The sequence below is a fragment of the Dromiciops gliroides genome, chromosome 2 (assembly GCF_019393635.1).
Source record: "Dromiciops gliroides isolate mDroGli1 chromosome 2, mDroGli1.pri, whole genome shotgun sequence".
Classification (NCBI taxonomy): Eukaryota; Metazoa; Chordata; class Mammalia; order Microbiotheria; family Microbiotheriidae; genus Dromiciops; species Dromiciops gliroides.
The window spans coordinates 397,482,492-397,497,028 of NC_057862.1; the positions used below are offsets into that span (position 1 = coordinate 397,482,492).

At 42.2% G+C, this 14,537-nt stretch overlaps 1 protein-coding gene across 1 annotated transcript in view; it reads right to left on the reverse strand.

Annotated features, from left to right (window-relative positions):
- Nucleotides 1–247: 247 nt before the first annotated feature.
- Nucleotides 248–14,537, reverse strand: part of LOC122739752 (cholesteryl ester transfer protein) — a 29,155-nt gene continuing 14,865 nt past the window's right edge. Inside the window, exons 10-16 of the mRNA XM_043981427.1 lie at nucleotides 10,836–10,886; nucleotides 7,696–7,863; nucleotides 4,795–4,862; nucleotides 3,992–4,034; nucleotides 2,956–3,025; nucleotides 2,318–2,403; nucleotides 248–1,418 (exon numbers count right to left, since the gene is read on the reverse strand). Coding sequence (XP_043837362.1) covers nucleotides 1,344–1,418; nucleotides 2,318–2,403; nucleotides 2,956–3,025; nucleotides 3,992–4,034; nucleotides 4,795–4,862; nucleotides 7,696–7,863; nucleotides 10,836–10,886 — 561 coding nt within the window. The 3' untranslated portion in view covers nucleotides 248–1,343. The remainder of the gene's footprint in view (nucleotides 1,419–2,317; nucleotides 2,404–2,955; nucleotides 3,026–3,991; nucleotides 4,035–4,794; nucleotides 4,863–7,695; nucleotides 7,864–10,835; nucleotides 10,887–14,537) is intronic.

The following is a 14,537-nucleotide window of genomic DNA, read 5'->3' on the forward strand; positions in this document are numbered from 1 at the left end:
GTTGTGAGTTCTATTTTGTTTCCCACAAAAAGTTGACTTCTTTTTTTTTTAGCTTTGTGGGAAGTCAGTGACAACACATTAGGTGGGATCATGTAGTATTTTCCAGATCTTTGGCAGGGCAGGGGGGTTGGGGGGGTGGATCCTATGAATCAGAGGGGTGAGAATATTCTCTGGCTCTTTGTGAAAGGCTCTGACACAAGAGTTTGATAAGCTGAAGCTAGATCATAAAAGACTTTGAATACCAAGCTGAGAATGCCAAATGAGAAATCTGGACTTTATCCCATTGACGCCATTGGCAGTTCTCAAACAGAGGAGTGACATGACCAGAGGAGTCTTTTGGGGAGATAAATTTGGCAAGTGATAGTGCACTAAAGGGGGCACTAAAGGGTCAACGATCCCCTCAACGCCCACCAAATCAACCAATAAACCCATGCTCCTTTTCAGAATAACACAATATAAGAGCTGGAAAGGGCCTTAGAGATAACCTTATCCAATCTTTTCATTTTACAGATGAAGAGACTGAAGCTCAGAGAGGAGGAATGATCTAAGAATACAGATTTTGGGCCTATAAGAGCTAAGAAATCTTAGAGATTATTTTGTCTAATTTCCTCATTTTATAGGAAGGAAATTTGAGACCCACAAAAGGAAATCCACAGGGCAAAGATCACATAGAATGTGCAGGGTAGAGGTGAATTAGAGCCCCTATGCCACAGTTCTAATTTCAGATTCTGTTTGTAGGAAGCCCTCAATCCCTGGTGGTGGCTACCATATGACCCCAACACTGGGGGAGGGAAGGTATAAGGGAATCTTACAATGAAAAGGACTTGTCTTATAGAAATAAAAGGTTGGAAGAAGTGTCATAAAACAGAAGCACTAGGGACCACAAGAAAAACCCATGAAGGACAAAGAACACGGGGAGGTGGCCCAGAGGGAGAAGTCTGACTATCCCATGGTTTTGGGACAGAAACAGACACCTCCATCTTCTCTAGTCTCCCACTAAAGAAGTAGTGAGATTCCCAGCTTTAATGACATGACTGATACCAACAGGAGCTTGTGAGGGCCTCCAGCTTCCTTGTAGAGTAGGGGTAGGAGCTGGGGATGGAGGTGAGAAGACAAATTTTCTTGCAGGCAAGGGGAACCAAACAATGAGAATACTGGTGAGGATAATTAGAAGAATAACAGCTTTGCAGATTTACAAAGCAATTTGGAGCCATGAGCTTATCTGATCCTCCCAACAACCCGGTGAGGTGCCACAGTGAAAGTGTTCATGATTATCCCCATTTTATAGATAAGGAGACTAAGGCGGCCTTCCTCAATTTCCCTTTCCTTCAGTTGGCTCTCTTCTAGATGATGGTTTGGAGGAAATCCTCTAGCAGATGCTGGGGGAATCCAAAATCCATCTGGAGCACCAGGTAACCCTGAGAGAGAGAAAAAAAAAATGAAATAGGTGGTGGGGGATAAAGATCATAAGATGAAAGAGCTGAACCTGGAAGGGACTTCAAAAAACATCTGGTCCATCTCTCTCTTCTTATAGATGATTTTATAGGGTCAGAGACCTAAAGTGACTTGCCCAAGGTATTGTGTCAGAGGTGGGATTTGAATTCAGGTCTTCTGACCCCAGAGCTAGAGCTCTTTCAGTTTTTACTCATGCCCTCATGTCAATACTCTATAGGTGATTTCTACCACCACACACACACACATACACACACACAGAAGCTGGGGGGCTTTCCCCTAGGCCTCAGCATCACAAAGCTGCCACAGATCCATTTAGTATTGCCATATCGAACTACAGGGCAGTGTAATGTTCCCTTAATAGTTTGAACAAATCTCCAGAATGCTCAGAGTTCTCAGAAGAGATAGCCTTCTTTCCTCTACTCTTTTTTTAAAAATAATTATTTTACTGTATTTATTTCTTTATAATTATTTTATTACATATTTTAAAATATTTATATTATTAGTTTTAACATTTCGACAACTCTTTGAGGTAGGTGCTATTCTTTTTCCCATTTTACAAAAAAAAGGAAAGTGAAACACAGAGATGTTAAATGAATTGAATAGGGTTGCACAGCTAGTAAATTCCTCTACTCTTTATGAGGAAAAGAAGTATAGATTATTCCACAGACTGGCAGGGAAGTACCCAAATACTTCTCTGGGCGGATCTTGCCCTGGGACAGAGAAGTGTAGAGAGTCAGTAAGAAGAGATGTCCAAGGAACTTGAGTGCCCCACTCAAGGTCATATGAGTAGTAAATCAGACCCCCTACGCCTATGAGAGTTAGGGAAGCACATGGAGACCTTGATCCTTATCTCTTAACTCACCTCTTTGGTGAGAATTTCAGGATTGATGATATCAAAGAGATCCAGGCCTTTACTGTTCAACAGTGCTGTGAGTGCTGGCTCCAGCCCTAGGGATAGAATGGGAGTAAGTCCATGTAGTAGGTCCTTAGGACCCCAGAACAGGACAGCATACAGTAGATGAACACTAGTCCCCTTGTACAGAGAGGAAAACCAAGATTTTGAGGGCTGAAGGAGCCCAGGCTAAGTGACTCCATTGAGGAATGGGACATCCCCCTGAGGACCACCCTGGCTATCAGAGGGTTTCCTACTCCAGTAGAAAATCCCTTCAGAGCTTAGGAGATGGGTGCTTGCTCCTTAGCTACTCCAGCAATAGGTCATAGGGCCATAGATCCAGAGTGAGAAGGAACCTCAGCATCCATGCAGGCCAGCTCCCTTTTTTGTTCAGTCAAGGAAATAAGAAACAGGCCCAGGAAGGATAGGTGACTTGGCCAAGGTCACATAGTGAGCATCACGGTAGGATCCAAGCCCAGCTAGCACTACAGCTAGCACTCCTTCCACTGTCCCAGGCAGACTTCTTTCTCAGCCTTTCTCTTTGGCCTGGTAGTGCAAACCCATCAAGCCCCATCCAGCTCCTCTCTGCCCCCTACAAGGACACTTACAGGAGATGATCACAGGAATGCCCACCATGGTGGTGAGGGTCTTCAGGAAGCCTTGGGTAGACTCTTGGCTCTGCCAAATGGAGAAATTACAAGTGAGAGAGCCCCAAGGTGGGGATAGAACTAATCTGGATACAGGAATCTTCCAAAATTTCTAGGGAAGGGAGAAAGCCTGAGTATACATACTTCTTCCCCACAACTTCTCAGCCTGAATGGCTACTAGTTTATTAAACCATCAAGAGTTCTGGTCGTTTTTATCACCCACCTCACTCATTTTCTTCCTTGCCTCCTTAATTACACCCCATTTAATAAAATCAGCTGATGTCTATAGAGTGTGTAAGGTGCTTTGCATAAATTATTTCATTTCATTTCCACAAAGTTTGTACCAAAGGCATTATTATGGAGTGACTTGGCCAGGTCACACAGCTATTAAGTGTAAGAGATGAGATTTTAACCCAAGTCTTCCTAACAAGGTTTGGTACTCTTTCTATTAAACCAGGCTGCTTCATCTATAACACCTCTCCTCATCCCCTACCCCCCACCCCAATTTGTGCAGGTGTTGTATACTTTTCAAAGCACATTCAGAGTGATTCTTTCATTAATCCTTAGGTAGGACTGGGGTTGATCCTCCCATCCCAGAAGTGGGATGGATGGATGGATGGATGGATGGATGGATGGATGGATGGATGGATGGATGGATGGATGGATGGATGGACGAATTGAATGAATGAATGAATGAATGAATGAATGAATGAATGAATGAATGAATGAACTTTGCCCAAAGCCAGACAGCAAGTTAGTAATGGAGTCAGGAGACAGCTCATATATCCTGTTCAACTGTCATGATAAAACATAGGCACTCTTCCCACAAACATAGATCGCTATGTTGTGATTCATTAAAATAGGGCACAAAAAGAGGGAGGAGGCTAATTTCCTTTGGGCACGATGCCTGATTTCTTTCTGTAGGCCCCAGACATGAAGATACCTGCATAACAGGGTTAAAGCATTTTTTTTCTGTCTTCTTCCAGGGTCAACTTACCATAGATAATGTAGTAGCAGAATGAAAAGACTTGTGATGAATCCTGTGGAAACAGAGAAGAGGGGAGTGTTGACCTTCCCCAGTGAGTTGCTTTCCAGTCTTCCCTCAGGGCTCTTCACACTCTGGCCCCCAGCCTACCTCTCCAATCTGCTCCCCCCCCTCCTGCAGAATACACTGTTTACTCCAACCAGAGCAGTCACCTCCTCCCTACCCCTTCCACACACCATGCATGCACACTCTCATCTTAGCATCCTTGGACACTGCTCTCTCTCCACCATGCTCACTCATCTCATTCTTCCCTGAACTTTTACTGTCTACACCCTTTATTAGGCACTTACAACTTTCACTTTTGGATTAGCCATTTCATTGGCATGGAGAACTTCCAACTCCCTTAGCTAAACTAATTAGCAACTCTTTTGCAACCTTTAGTCTTAGAGAGCTCCTAGGGGTACTGAGAGGTCAAATCTTTTGCCCAGGGCCACACAGCCAAATTGTCTAAGACAAACCTTGGACCTAGGTCTTCATGACTAGAGGCAGGCATTCCATTCACCGTACCATACACTCAGAATACTGTTAGTTCTCTTTTCTTGTAAGTTATGCCCCAACTCTCTTACCAGACTGGAAACTCCTTTAAGGAAGGGATTACATGTCCTCTTGTGTCTGTGCACCTAACACAGGACTAGGCACACAGAAGCTTCTCAGTTTAAATTAATTAATTATTAAATTAATTTTAAAGATGGTCCATTAAATGAAAGGGATCTCCTGCTCCATTACCCTGCCCTCCCCACGCTGGTGGGACCTACTGGAAATCCGAGAGGTCTAGAATCAGCTTCTTCTCTTCGTAGGATGCCTGAATGACAGTCACAACATCCTGGGGAGAGAAATCCAGACTCAGGTACTGTTTACATCTGCATCCTACATTTGATTGCTAAAGCTCAAACTCCAGGCCCATAAGCAACATTTTGCCAAGGGATTCCCTCATTGTTCTTCTGACTCTGGAAAGATCCTGGGGTTCTTTGAGAGCGAAGCACTGTCCCTCTACTCACAGATCTGCCTTCATCATGGTCTGACAATAGTCCTCATTTATCTCCTTGTCCCTTACAGAAGACTGAGCTACACAGAGCAGCAGGGGTGGGTCATGGGATTTTTAGAGCCAAGATATCTTAGATGTCAAAAAAAGCTGACATTTATGTAAAGCTTTAACACTGTCAAACATCATTATCTCACTTGAACTAAACATCATTTAGCACAATCCTCTCATGGTTATGGATGAGGCTCAGAGACAGGCAGTGACTTGGCCGGGATCCCTCAGGTAGTGTGATATTCCTCCAGAGCAAATGTTCTGAATCATTTTTACAACGTGGATCCCTTTGGCTGTTTGGGAAAGACTTTGGGCACCTTTTTTTTTTTTTTTTGTGGAGCAATGAGTGTTAAGTGACTTGCCCAGGGTCACACATCTAGTAAGTGTCAGGTGTCTGAGGCCGGATTTGAACTCAGGTCCTCCTAAATCCAGGGCTGATGCTTTATCCACTGTACCACCTAGCTGCCCCTGGGCACCTTCTAAGAATATTTTTTTAAACATATAAAATAAAATGCATGAGATTACAAAAAAACCCAATTACATTGAAATACAGTTATCAAAATATATTTTTTAAAAGTTCATGGAAGGGGCAACTAGGTGGCACACTGGATAGAGCACCAGCCCTGGAGTCAGGAGTACCTGAGTTCAAATCCAGCCTCAGACACTTAACACTTACTAGCTGTGTGACCCTAGGCAAGTCACTTAACCCCAATTGCCTCACCAAAAAAAAAAAGTTCATGGACCCCAGATTAAGAAACCCTGCTAAAGAGAATAACTCAGAGAGAAGATTGTCCCAGGAATCCTGTGAATATTTTTCCCAATCCTTCATTTTTTTAAAATACTCTCTTCTTTGCCTCAAGTAGAATGTGAGTTCTCTGAGAGCAGGAACCATCTCATTTTTATCTTTCTAAGTCCATTGTCCAGAACATAGTAGGTGCTTAACAAATATTTGTTGTTTGATTATACCCACTCAGAGCTGGCTATGTGGAAGATGTGGCCCACACAACCGTAGTGTGCAAGTGAAAAATACAGACCAAACAAGTTCAGGGCCTGGGCCTTTTGGGTTTCTTCTCAGTCCTTCCTTTCTCATGGGATAGGTAGTGGTTGCCTTGAGTTGTCTCATAAGTTACCAAATCTTTGAAGGTAGATAAGAAGGTTATGGAACTAAATGCTCTAGGGAGAGGAATCATAATATTATTATTATGGTCTCTAAGATGTTGGGTGGACCCCTTGTGATCAACTTAAAGAAGGACAGGATGGACAGACATGGATGGGTTATGCTCTACATTTTGGGGGAGGAAATGCCCAAATAAAGTAGATCACAGATCTGCTTCATTCAATTAATTCATTCAATGAACATTTATTAAGTGCCTACTATGTACCAGGTACTAAGTGCCAGAGATGCAAAAAGAGTCAAAAGACTGCCCTCAAGGAGTTTACAATCTAATGGGGGAGATAATAGGCCAACAAATCTATACAAAGTATGTTTGAGTATATAAGAATAAAAACTGCCATTTATACAGTGCTTTAATTTTTGCAAAGGGCTTTACTTAGGTAACATATAGAACCATAGACCTAAAAGGGAAATCAATCTATCAAGAACATTTTTAAGCACTAGATTCTGGTAGGTGCTAGGCATCCAATGAGAAGATCTCCACTTGAAAGGAACTAACTTTCAAATTGGGGAGACAATATACAGGCGTAAATATATACGGAATTGACCCACCTTCTGCCAGAGAAGCAAAGGACTTAAAACACAGAATGAGACACACACTTTTGGACATGACCAATGTAGGAATTGGCTTTGTTAGGCTATGCATATTTGTTAGGGGGGGTTCCTTTTCTTTATTTTTTTATTGCTCAATTGGAGCAAGGGAGGGAAGAGGGAGGAAAAGAAAATAAATACTTGTAAAAAATTAAAATAGAAGAATGGACTTGGGAGAAAATATGTGTATATATATGTATATATGTATGTACATATATAAATACACAGTGAATAAATGTAAAATTATCCTAAGTAACTGAATACAAGGTAAATTGGGAAAGATAGTTATCATGTTACAAAGAAAGAAAACAAAGGGGAAAGGACTTGCCCAGGTCACATAGCTCATTGCTAGCAGAGCTAGGATTAGACCCTGATGTCTGGATTCCCCATCCAGTGGCCTTTCCACATCATACTATGTGTACTTGGGCCAAAAGCCAAGGGAGACCTTTGGCTTGGGCACATCTGATGAGAGCAGTCTTGGCACCCAGGGCAATCCCAGAGCCCAGGCTACTTTCTGTAGGCAGAAGGTTCATATACTAATGTCATTGAGGGGCAGCTAGGTGGCGCAGTGAATAGAGCACCGGCTCTGGAGTCAGGAGGACCTGAGTTCAAATCCAGCCTCAGACACTTAATACTTACTAGCTGTGTGACCCTGGGCAAGTCACTTAACCCCAATTGCCTCACCAAAAACAAAAAAAACCCAAACCATATACTAATGGCATTGTATCCACATGGGTAAGGTGAGTCAGGCCTAGACCTTCAGAATTAGAGAGAGGGGAGTCCAAATGTCTGCAGCTCAAACCATGGCCTAAGGCTATAATCTGGTGACATCTGGGAACCAGAGTGTATCATACCCACCTCTTCAAAAGAGAATGCCACAGTAGGGGCCTGGTCTTGGTGGAGGAGTTGGATTTCCACACCTACAGAGGACTTCACTACAGTGCCCTCCAGCTTACAGGTGATGAGGGGGGCAGTCAGGCTTCGAACCACCACCTGAAAGTCACTGAAGGAGGAACCCTGAAAAATCTGAAAGAGACACAAACCCCATCCCCCACCCCCATGCCAGAGACAAAGGTCAGGACTCTATAATTGATATTCTAGATGTCTTGTTGTTCTTGCGCATGACACTCCATTGTCCGGTTCTGTGCCTTTTCACTGGCTGTCCCTCATGTCTGGGAGGCTCTCCCTTCTTACCTCCAAATCCTAGTTTCCTCGGCCACCTTCAAGATTCAGTTAAAAATCTGACTTCCTGCAGGACTTTCGTGGTGTCTTTCCTACCTCATCAGCCCTTATCCCCCACCCTTGCCCCATGCTATTACTTCCATTTGTGCTCTATATATCTATGTAAGTTGTTTATATATAGTGTATATTATGTACATATAGATAATAATTATTATCATAAGTAGCATTTATATAGCACCTACTATGTGCTAGGCACTGTGCTAAGCACTTTGCAGATTTTATCTCATATATCTGATATGAGATGAGATCTCTCAAAGAGATCTCCTATCTCATATTAACCACCCTGGGTGCTATTACCAACCCCTTTTTACAGATGGAAAGATTGAGGCAAATAGAGGTTAAGTGACCTGCCCGAAGTCACACAGCTCCTTAGTTTCTGAGGCTGTTTACATGTTGTCTTTTGCATTAGAATTTGAATTCCTTGGGGGCAGGGACCATATTTTTGCCCTGCTTTTGTCCCTAGAACTGGGCATAGTGTTTGGCACATAGGAAGCCCTTCATAAATGCTTTATGACTGACACACACAGCCTTTGAAGACAATTGCTGTGGTGGCCATTGTTGTCCTTTACTAAGGACTAGACCTCCTTGGCAATCCTGCCTTAATGATACCCGTAATGTTATCAGCACTCAGAGGGCTAACAGAGCCATAGCTGGACATCCTGGCACTTGGGACAAATTCATTTGAAGTAGGCTAGAAATCATGATATGGGCAATCAATATTCAGCCTGCCCATCCTGGAAGGAGCTGCTATGCTACCTCCTCCCCCAGACTGAATGTGGGACAAAGAAACATTTCCCAGCCTGGATATGTCTCTGGAGAGCAAAGCCCTAGAATGCTCTTATTCTTGAGAAGAACGTGCTAAGAGGCCCCTGAAATAAAATGAGTTTCAGAGAAATATATCCTTTCCTTCAAAGAAGTCAGAGCCCTGAAGAGCCTTTCTCCATGGTTGGAAAGTGACCAAGAAGACTACACCCTTGTCTACCACTTGTTCCTAAGAAGCCCAGGAGCTGACTTGACCCTCTGCCTGAGGTTGCATCCAGTCTGAACAAGCAGAATTTCTTTATCAGACCATATCCCCAACTCTTCCTTATCCCAACACTGAATTGCCAGGGACCTGGTATCTGCCTTCTCTTTCCTTCCCTGACAGAGGGAAACCATATGATAGAAACATGCTTCACCCAAATGTCAGTGCCCTGGTTTAAAGCACCAGGCACCTCACCCAAGTTACAGCTTTGATGGCAGTCAGAAAATCATTATATTAAGTGACACATTTGTGTGCGTGTGTGTGTGTGTGTGTGTATGTGTATACATACATATTTATAGCTATATGTATATATATATATAATACTTTAAAATTTGAAATGTATTTTATATACATTATTTCTTTTGAGGTAATTAATGAGTCTAAAATGGATAGGACTTATGATTTGGGCCTCATCAGCCCTGGGTTCTGATTCATTGGTTTAATCATTTGATTATAATGATCATGATATGACCAATGTAGGAATTAGTTTTGCTTAACTATGCACGTTTATTACTAGTGTCTTGTTTTTCGTGTCTTTTTTTCTAATGAGGAGAGGAAGGAACAAGGAGAAAAAATAGATTTTTGCTAACTGAAAAAAAAAAAAGGAATTAAAAATAAAATTTTTTAAAAGCTTGACAGCCATGTACTCAGCCCTTGAAGACCCTGGTTCCAGGGGAAATTGTTTTCGAATGACTGTGGGTTGGGTTCCAAAGAAGATGTGGGTGTTCTTGGCAAGGTTTGGCCTAGGAAAGGCAGTTAGCTAATTAGCTTCCTGGCTGCCTCTGCAAAATCTGTTCATAATTGGGCAGACACCCACAAATAACAATCCTGCGAATTTTCATTTGTCAGCCACTAGGTGGTACAGTGGATAGAGCGCAGGGCTCCAAGTCAGGAAGGCCTGAGTTCAAATGTGACTTCAGACATGTACTAGCTCTGTGACCTTGGGCAAGTCATTTTACCCTGTTAGCCTCAGTTTCCTCATCTGTAAAATGAACTGGAATGGGGAAATGGCAAACCACTTCATTATCTTTGCCAAGAAAAATCCCAAAATGGGGCCACAAAGAGTCAGAAACAACTGAACAACAATAAATTCTCAATTATTCACGGTTGGATTATCTACTTTATGAACTATTTTTGCCAATACTGACCCTACCCCTACCCCCAAGCAGACTCCATTTAATTTTCCAACATACTCCTGCCCTTCATCAGTGGGATTATAAGTAACTTTAGTTGTCCAGAATTAGAGAGATAAATCAATAGGCAAAGGAAAATTCCTAATGTAACCAAAACTAAATGGAAATGACTAGGATTGTGCATCATTTGGAATTCTCTGCATTTCCCAGTGTATATCCAAGATGCTGAGGAAAAAAAAACACACTTATTCACTGACTGATTGATTGTACTAGAAATTTGGGTGGTGGGTTAAAGGGTTAACAACCCAAAGCTATTTCACCTGACTTTGAAAGATGGTAAGCAATCTAGAGTCACACAAACATCTTTAGGGGACCTGACCTTTGGGGGATTGTCTGAAGCTGTAGGGCCCTCTATCATCCCCATGGAAATAGGTTTTCCCCACCCAGGCTCAGCCCACCGTGGGGATCAGGGAATTAAGGGAGTTAGTGGACTTGGCCCTGGATTGGGATGTATCAAGTGGTCTGGAAGATCTCCATTCCCCGCCTCCCCCTCCCCTGCCAATTTGTCCAGAGTACAGCCCATCAAATAGGGAAGTTACCTCCTGCAAGATATCTTGGGTGGTATCCAGGGCTTTGTTCTCCAGCAACGCCTACAAAATAGACCAGAATGTGGATGGGAGGGAATGGCTTGGGGAGGAAGTCAGTCTGATGAAAAGAGGACTTAAAAGGAATTACTTTCTTTCTCTAGATTCACTTTCTTCGTTTGAAAAATGAGGGAGTTTGGGGCAGCTAGGTGGCACAGTGGATAAAGCATGGGCCCTGGATTCAGGAGGACCAGACACTTGACACTTACTAGCTGTGTGACCCTGGGCAAGTCACTTAACCCTTATTGCCCCACCAAATAAATATATAAATAGATAGATAGATAGATAGATAGATAGATAGATAAATGAGAGAGAGATAAATGAGCGAATGAATAGATAGATAAATGAATAAATAAATAAATAAACAAACAAATAAATAGATAGATAAATAAAAGACCCAGAGAAAAATGAGGGAGTTTGTTAGTCAGATGACCTTTAAGATTCCTTCTAGCTCTGACATTCTATCAAACTGTCCCTTGTAAATCTCCCTCCTCTTTCAATCCAGATTCCAGTCTCCAAATTTAATCAGAACAAGTCTAGGGCAGCTAGGTGGGGCAGTGGATAAAGCACCAGCCCTGGATTCAGGAGTACCTGAGTTCAAATCCGGCCTCTGAAACTTGACACTTACTAGCTGTGTGACCCTGGGCAAGTCACTTAACCCTCATTGCCTGGGGGGGGGGGACAAGTCTAGAGGCTTGTAAGTGGGAATAACTTGAGCATGATGCCGTGGGAGAAGAAAATCAACAACAACTGTTAGAGAACATACATATATGTTAGTGCATACACTATTCCCCTTCCCATGTTCAGATTGACCTTCTTGCTGAGGTCTCACATTTGACATTTGATATCCCATCTCCACTGTCTGCCTGGAATGAATTCTCTCCAGACTTCTGCCCCTAAGAATTCCTACTTTACTTCAGAGCTCAGTACAAGAACCTACTCCCATATAAAATCTTTCCTGATCCTCTCAGTTCCTAGTGCATCACCCCAAATTACCTTATATTTATTTTATATATACTTATACATTTGTACATGTTATTTCACAAAATGAAATGTAAGCTCCTTGAGGGCAGAACTTAATATATGTTTTGTATTTATTTTTCTAAATTTACATTGTTTCCCCTGATAGATTATAAGCTCCTTAAGAACAAGTGCTCTCATTTTTGTCTTCATACTCCCAGCACCTAGCACAGGGTCTTGCATATAGCAGGGGTTTAATAAATACTTGTTACTTGATTCATTTGGAGTCAGAAGTTTGAATCCTAATTTTTGTTGTTATTTTTTGTTTTTTTGTTTTTGTTTTTGCAGGGCAATGATGGTTAAGTGACTTGCCCAGGGTCATACAGCTAGTAAGTGTCAAGTGTGAGAGGCCGGATTTGAACTCAGGTACTCCTGAATCCAGGGTCGGTGCTTTATCCACTGCACCACCTAGCTGCCCCCTGAATCCTAGTTTTTGACAATTACAATACCTATGTGACTTTGGGAAAAATGCCTCATTTCTCTGTTTCTCATCTGTAAAATCAATGGTAGGGTTGGACTATGTAATCTCAAAGGTTTATTCCAACTCCAAAATCTTCTGATGCCCAGAGACTGAATCCTACTACTAATATATGCATTTAGCCTTTCAAAAAGCACTTATTAATCTATTTAACTCTACAGGAAAGTAGGAGGGGAAGAGGATATGGAGGGAAAGGTGAAAGAAGGGAAGGCAGAGAGGGGGAGGGGGCAGTCAGAAGCAAAACACTTTTAAGGAGGAATAGGATAAAAGAAGATAGAAAATAGTAAATATCATGGGATCAAAAAGCACTTATTAAGTGCGTTGTATTTACCAGGAACTGTGCTAGTTACTGGGGATACAAAGACAAAAGTAAAACAGTCTCTGCCTTTGAGGAGCTTATATTCTATCAGGGGAAAACAATATATATTTAGAAAATAGGGGACAGCTAGGTGGAGCAGTGAAGAAAGCACAGGCCCTGAATTCAGGAGGACCTGAGTTCAAATCTTACCTCAGACACTTGACACTAGCTCTGTGACCATGGGCAAATCACTTAACCCTCATTGCCCCAGAAAAAAAGAAAAGAAAAGAAAAGAAATACAAAATATATATTAAGTCCTACCCTCAGGGAACTTACATTCTATTGGGGGAAAATTCTCTCTCTCTCCCCCTCCATATATATGTATACATGTGTGAATGTATATATGTATGTCTATATGTGGATGTATAGGTAGATGTGTGTATGTATATATATATATATATATATAGAGAGAGAGAGAGAGAGAGAGAACACAAAATATATATTAAATGACTTCTTAGTGGGGAGGGCACTAGCAACTTGGGAGATCAAGAAAGGCTTCTTGAAAGAGGGGGAATTTGAGATGAATTCTGAAGGAAGCTAGAGATTTTCTGGTGTAGAGGTAAGGAGAGGGTGCATTCTAGCAAGAGGAGACAGTCTGTGCAAAGGCATGGAGATTGGAGTTTTAATTTTGAGCTTGAGATGCCTGTGGAACAACTGGACAGTCCAATAGGCAGTTGGCGATGTGGGACTAGAGTTCAAGAGAGGGACTGGGGCTGGTTCCATACATAGATCTAGAAGTTGTCTGCATGGAGGAGAGAGTTGAACTAGTGGGAGTAGATGAGATTCCCCTGTAGAGAAAGAAGGCTCAGGACAGAACAGTAGGGCATGGGGGGGGGGGGTGCAGTGGGGAGGGAGATGATGACAAAGATGATAATCCTGGCAAAGGAGTCTGAGAAGGAACTGCCAGATAGGTAGAAAGACAGAGAGAGCCATGTTATGAAAACCAGGCAAGAAGAGCATGTCTAGGAGGAGAAGATAGTCAATAATATCAAATGTTACTATTGAATCTAGCAATTAATAGATCTTTGATAACCTTGGAGAGAATGGTTTCAGCTGAGTGGTGGGGAGGGAAGCCAGATTGCAAGGGGTTGAGAAGTGAGTGGGAGGTGTGAGAAAGTGGAGGCAGTGACTGTAGGAAGCTTTCTCTAAGAGTCTGGATATAAAAGGGAAGAGAAATGCAGGATGGGAGCTCGAGAGAATAGTTGAATTGTATAAAGGGGTTTTGTGGGGTTAGGGAAGCATCTTTATAAGCAATAGGAAAGGAGGCAGTAGATAAGGAGAGGCTGAAAATTAGAGACAGAGAAGCAATGATAGAAATATCAGTAATGGATGAAATAGAGATCAGTGGCACGAGTAGAGGGGTTGGATTGGCAAGGGGAAGGGCTACCTCTTCAACTTGAGATTGGAGCAAAAGAGAATTAAGTGAGGCCAGGAAAATGTAGAGGTAGATTGGAGCCTAGAGGTGAGGAGAAAAGAGAGCTATCTCATGGGGTACATGGTCTCAATTTTTTAGTGAAATTATAATAGTACCATTAACATTTAATTCACCTGTCTTTGGTACTTTGATACTTATAGAATGTTTTCTTCACAATAACCCGGTGAGAGATTATCAATATTATGGCTTGCACTTTTACAGACAAGGTAAAACAGATACAGAGAAGTGAAGGGACTTGTCCAAGATCATTCAACTATTTAAGTGTCAGAGCCAGGATTTGAACATAGATCTCTCCTAGCTCCAGATCCAGTGCTCTTTTTATAATACTATGCTGCCTAGCAGTAGAAAGTACCCAGAACTAGAAGT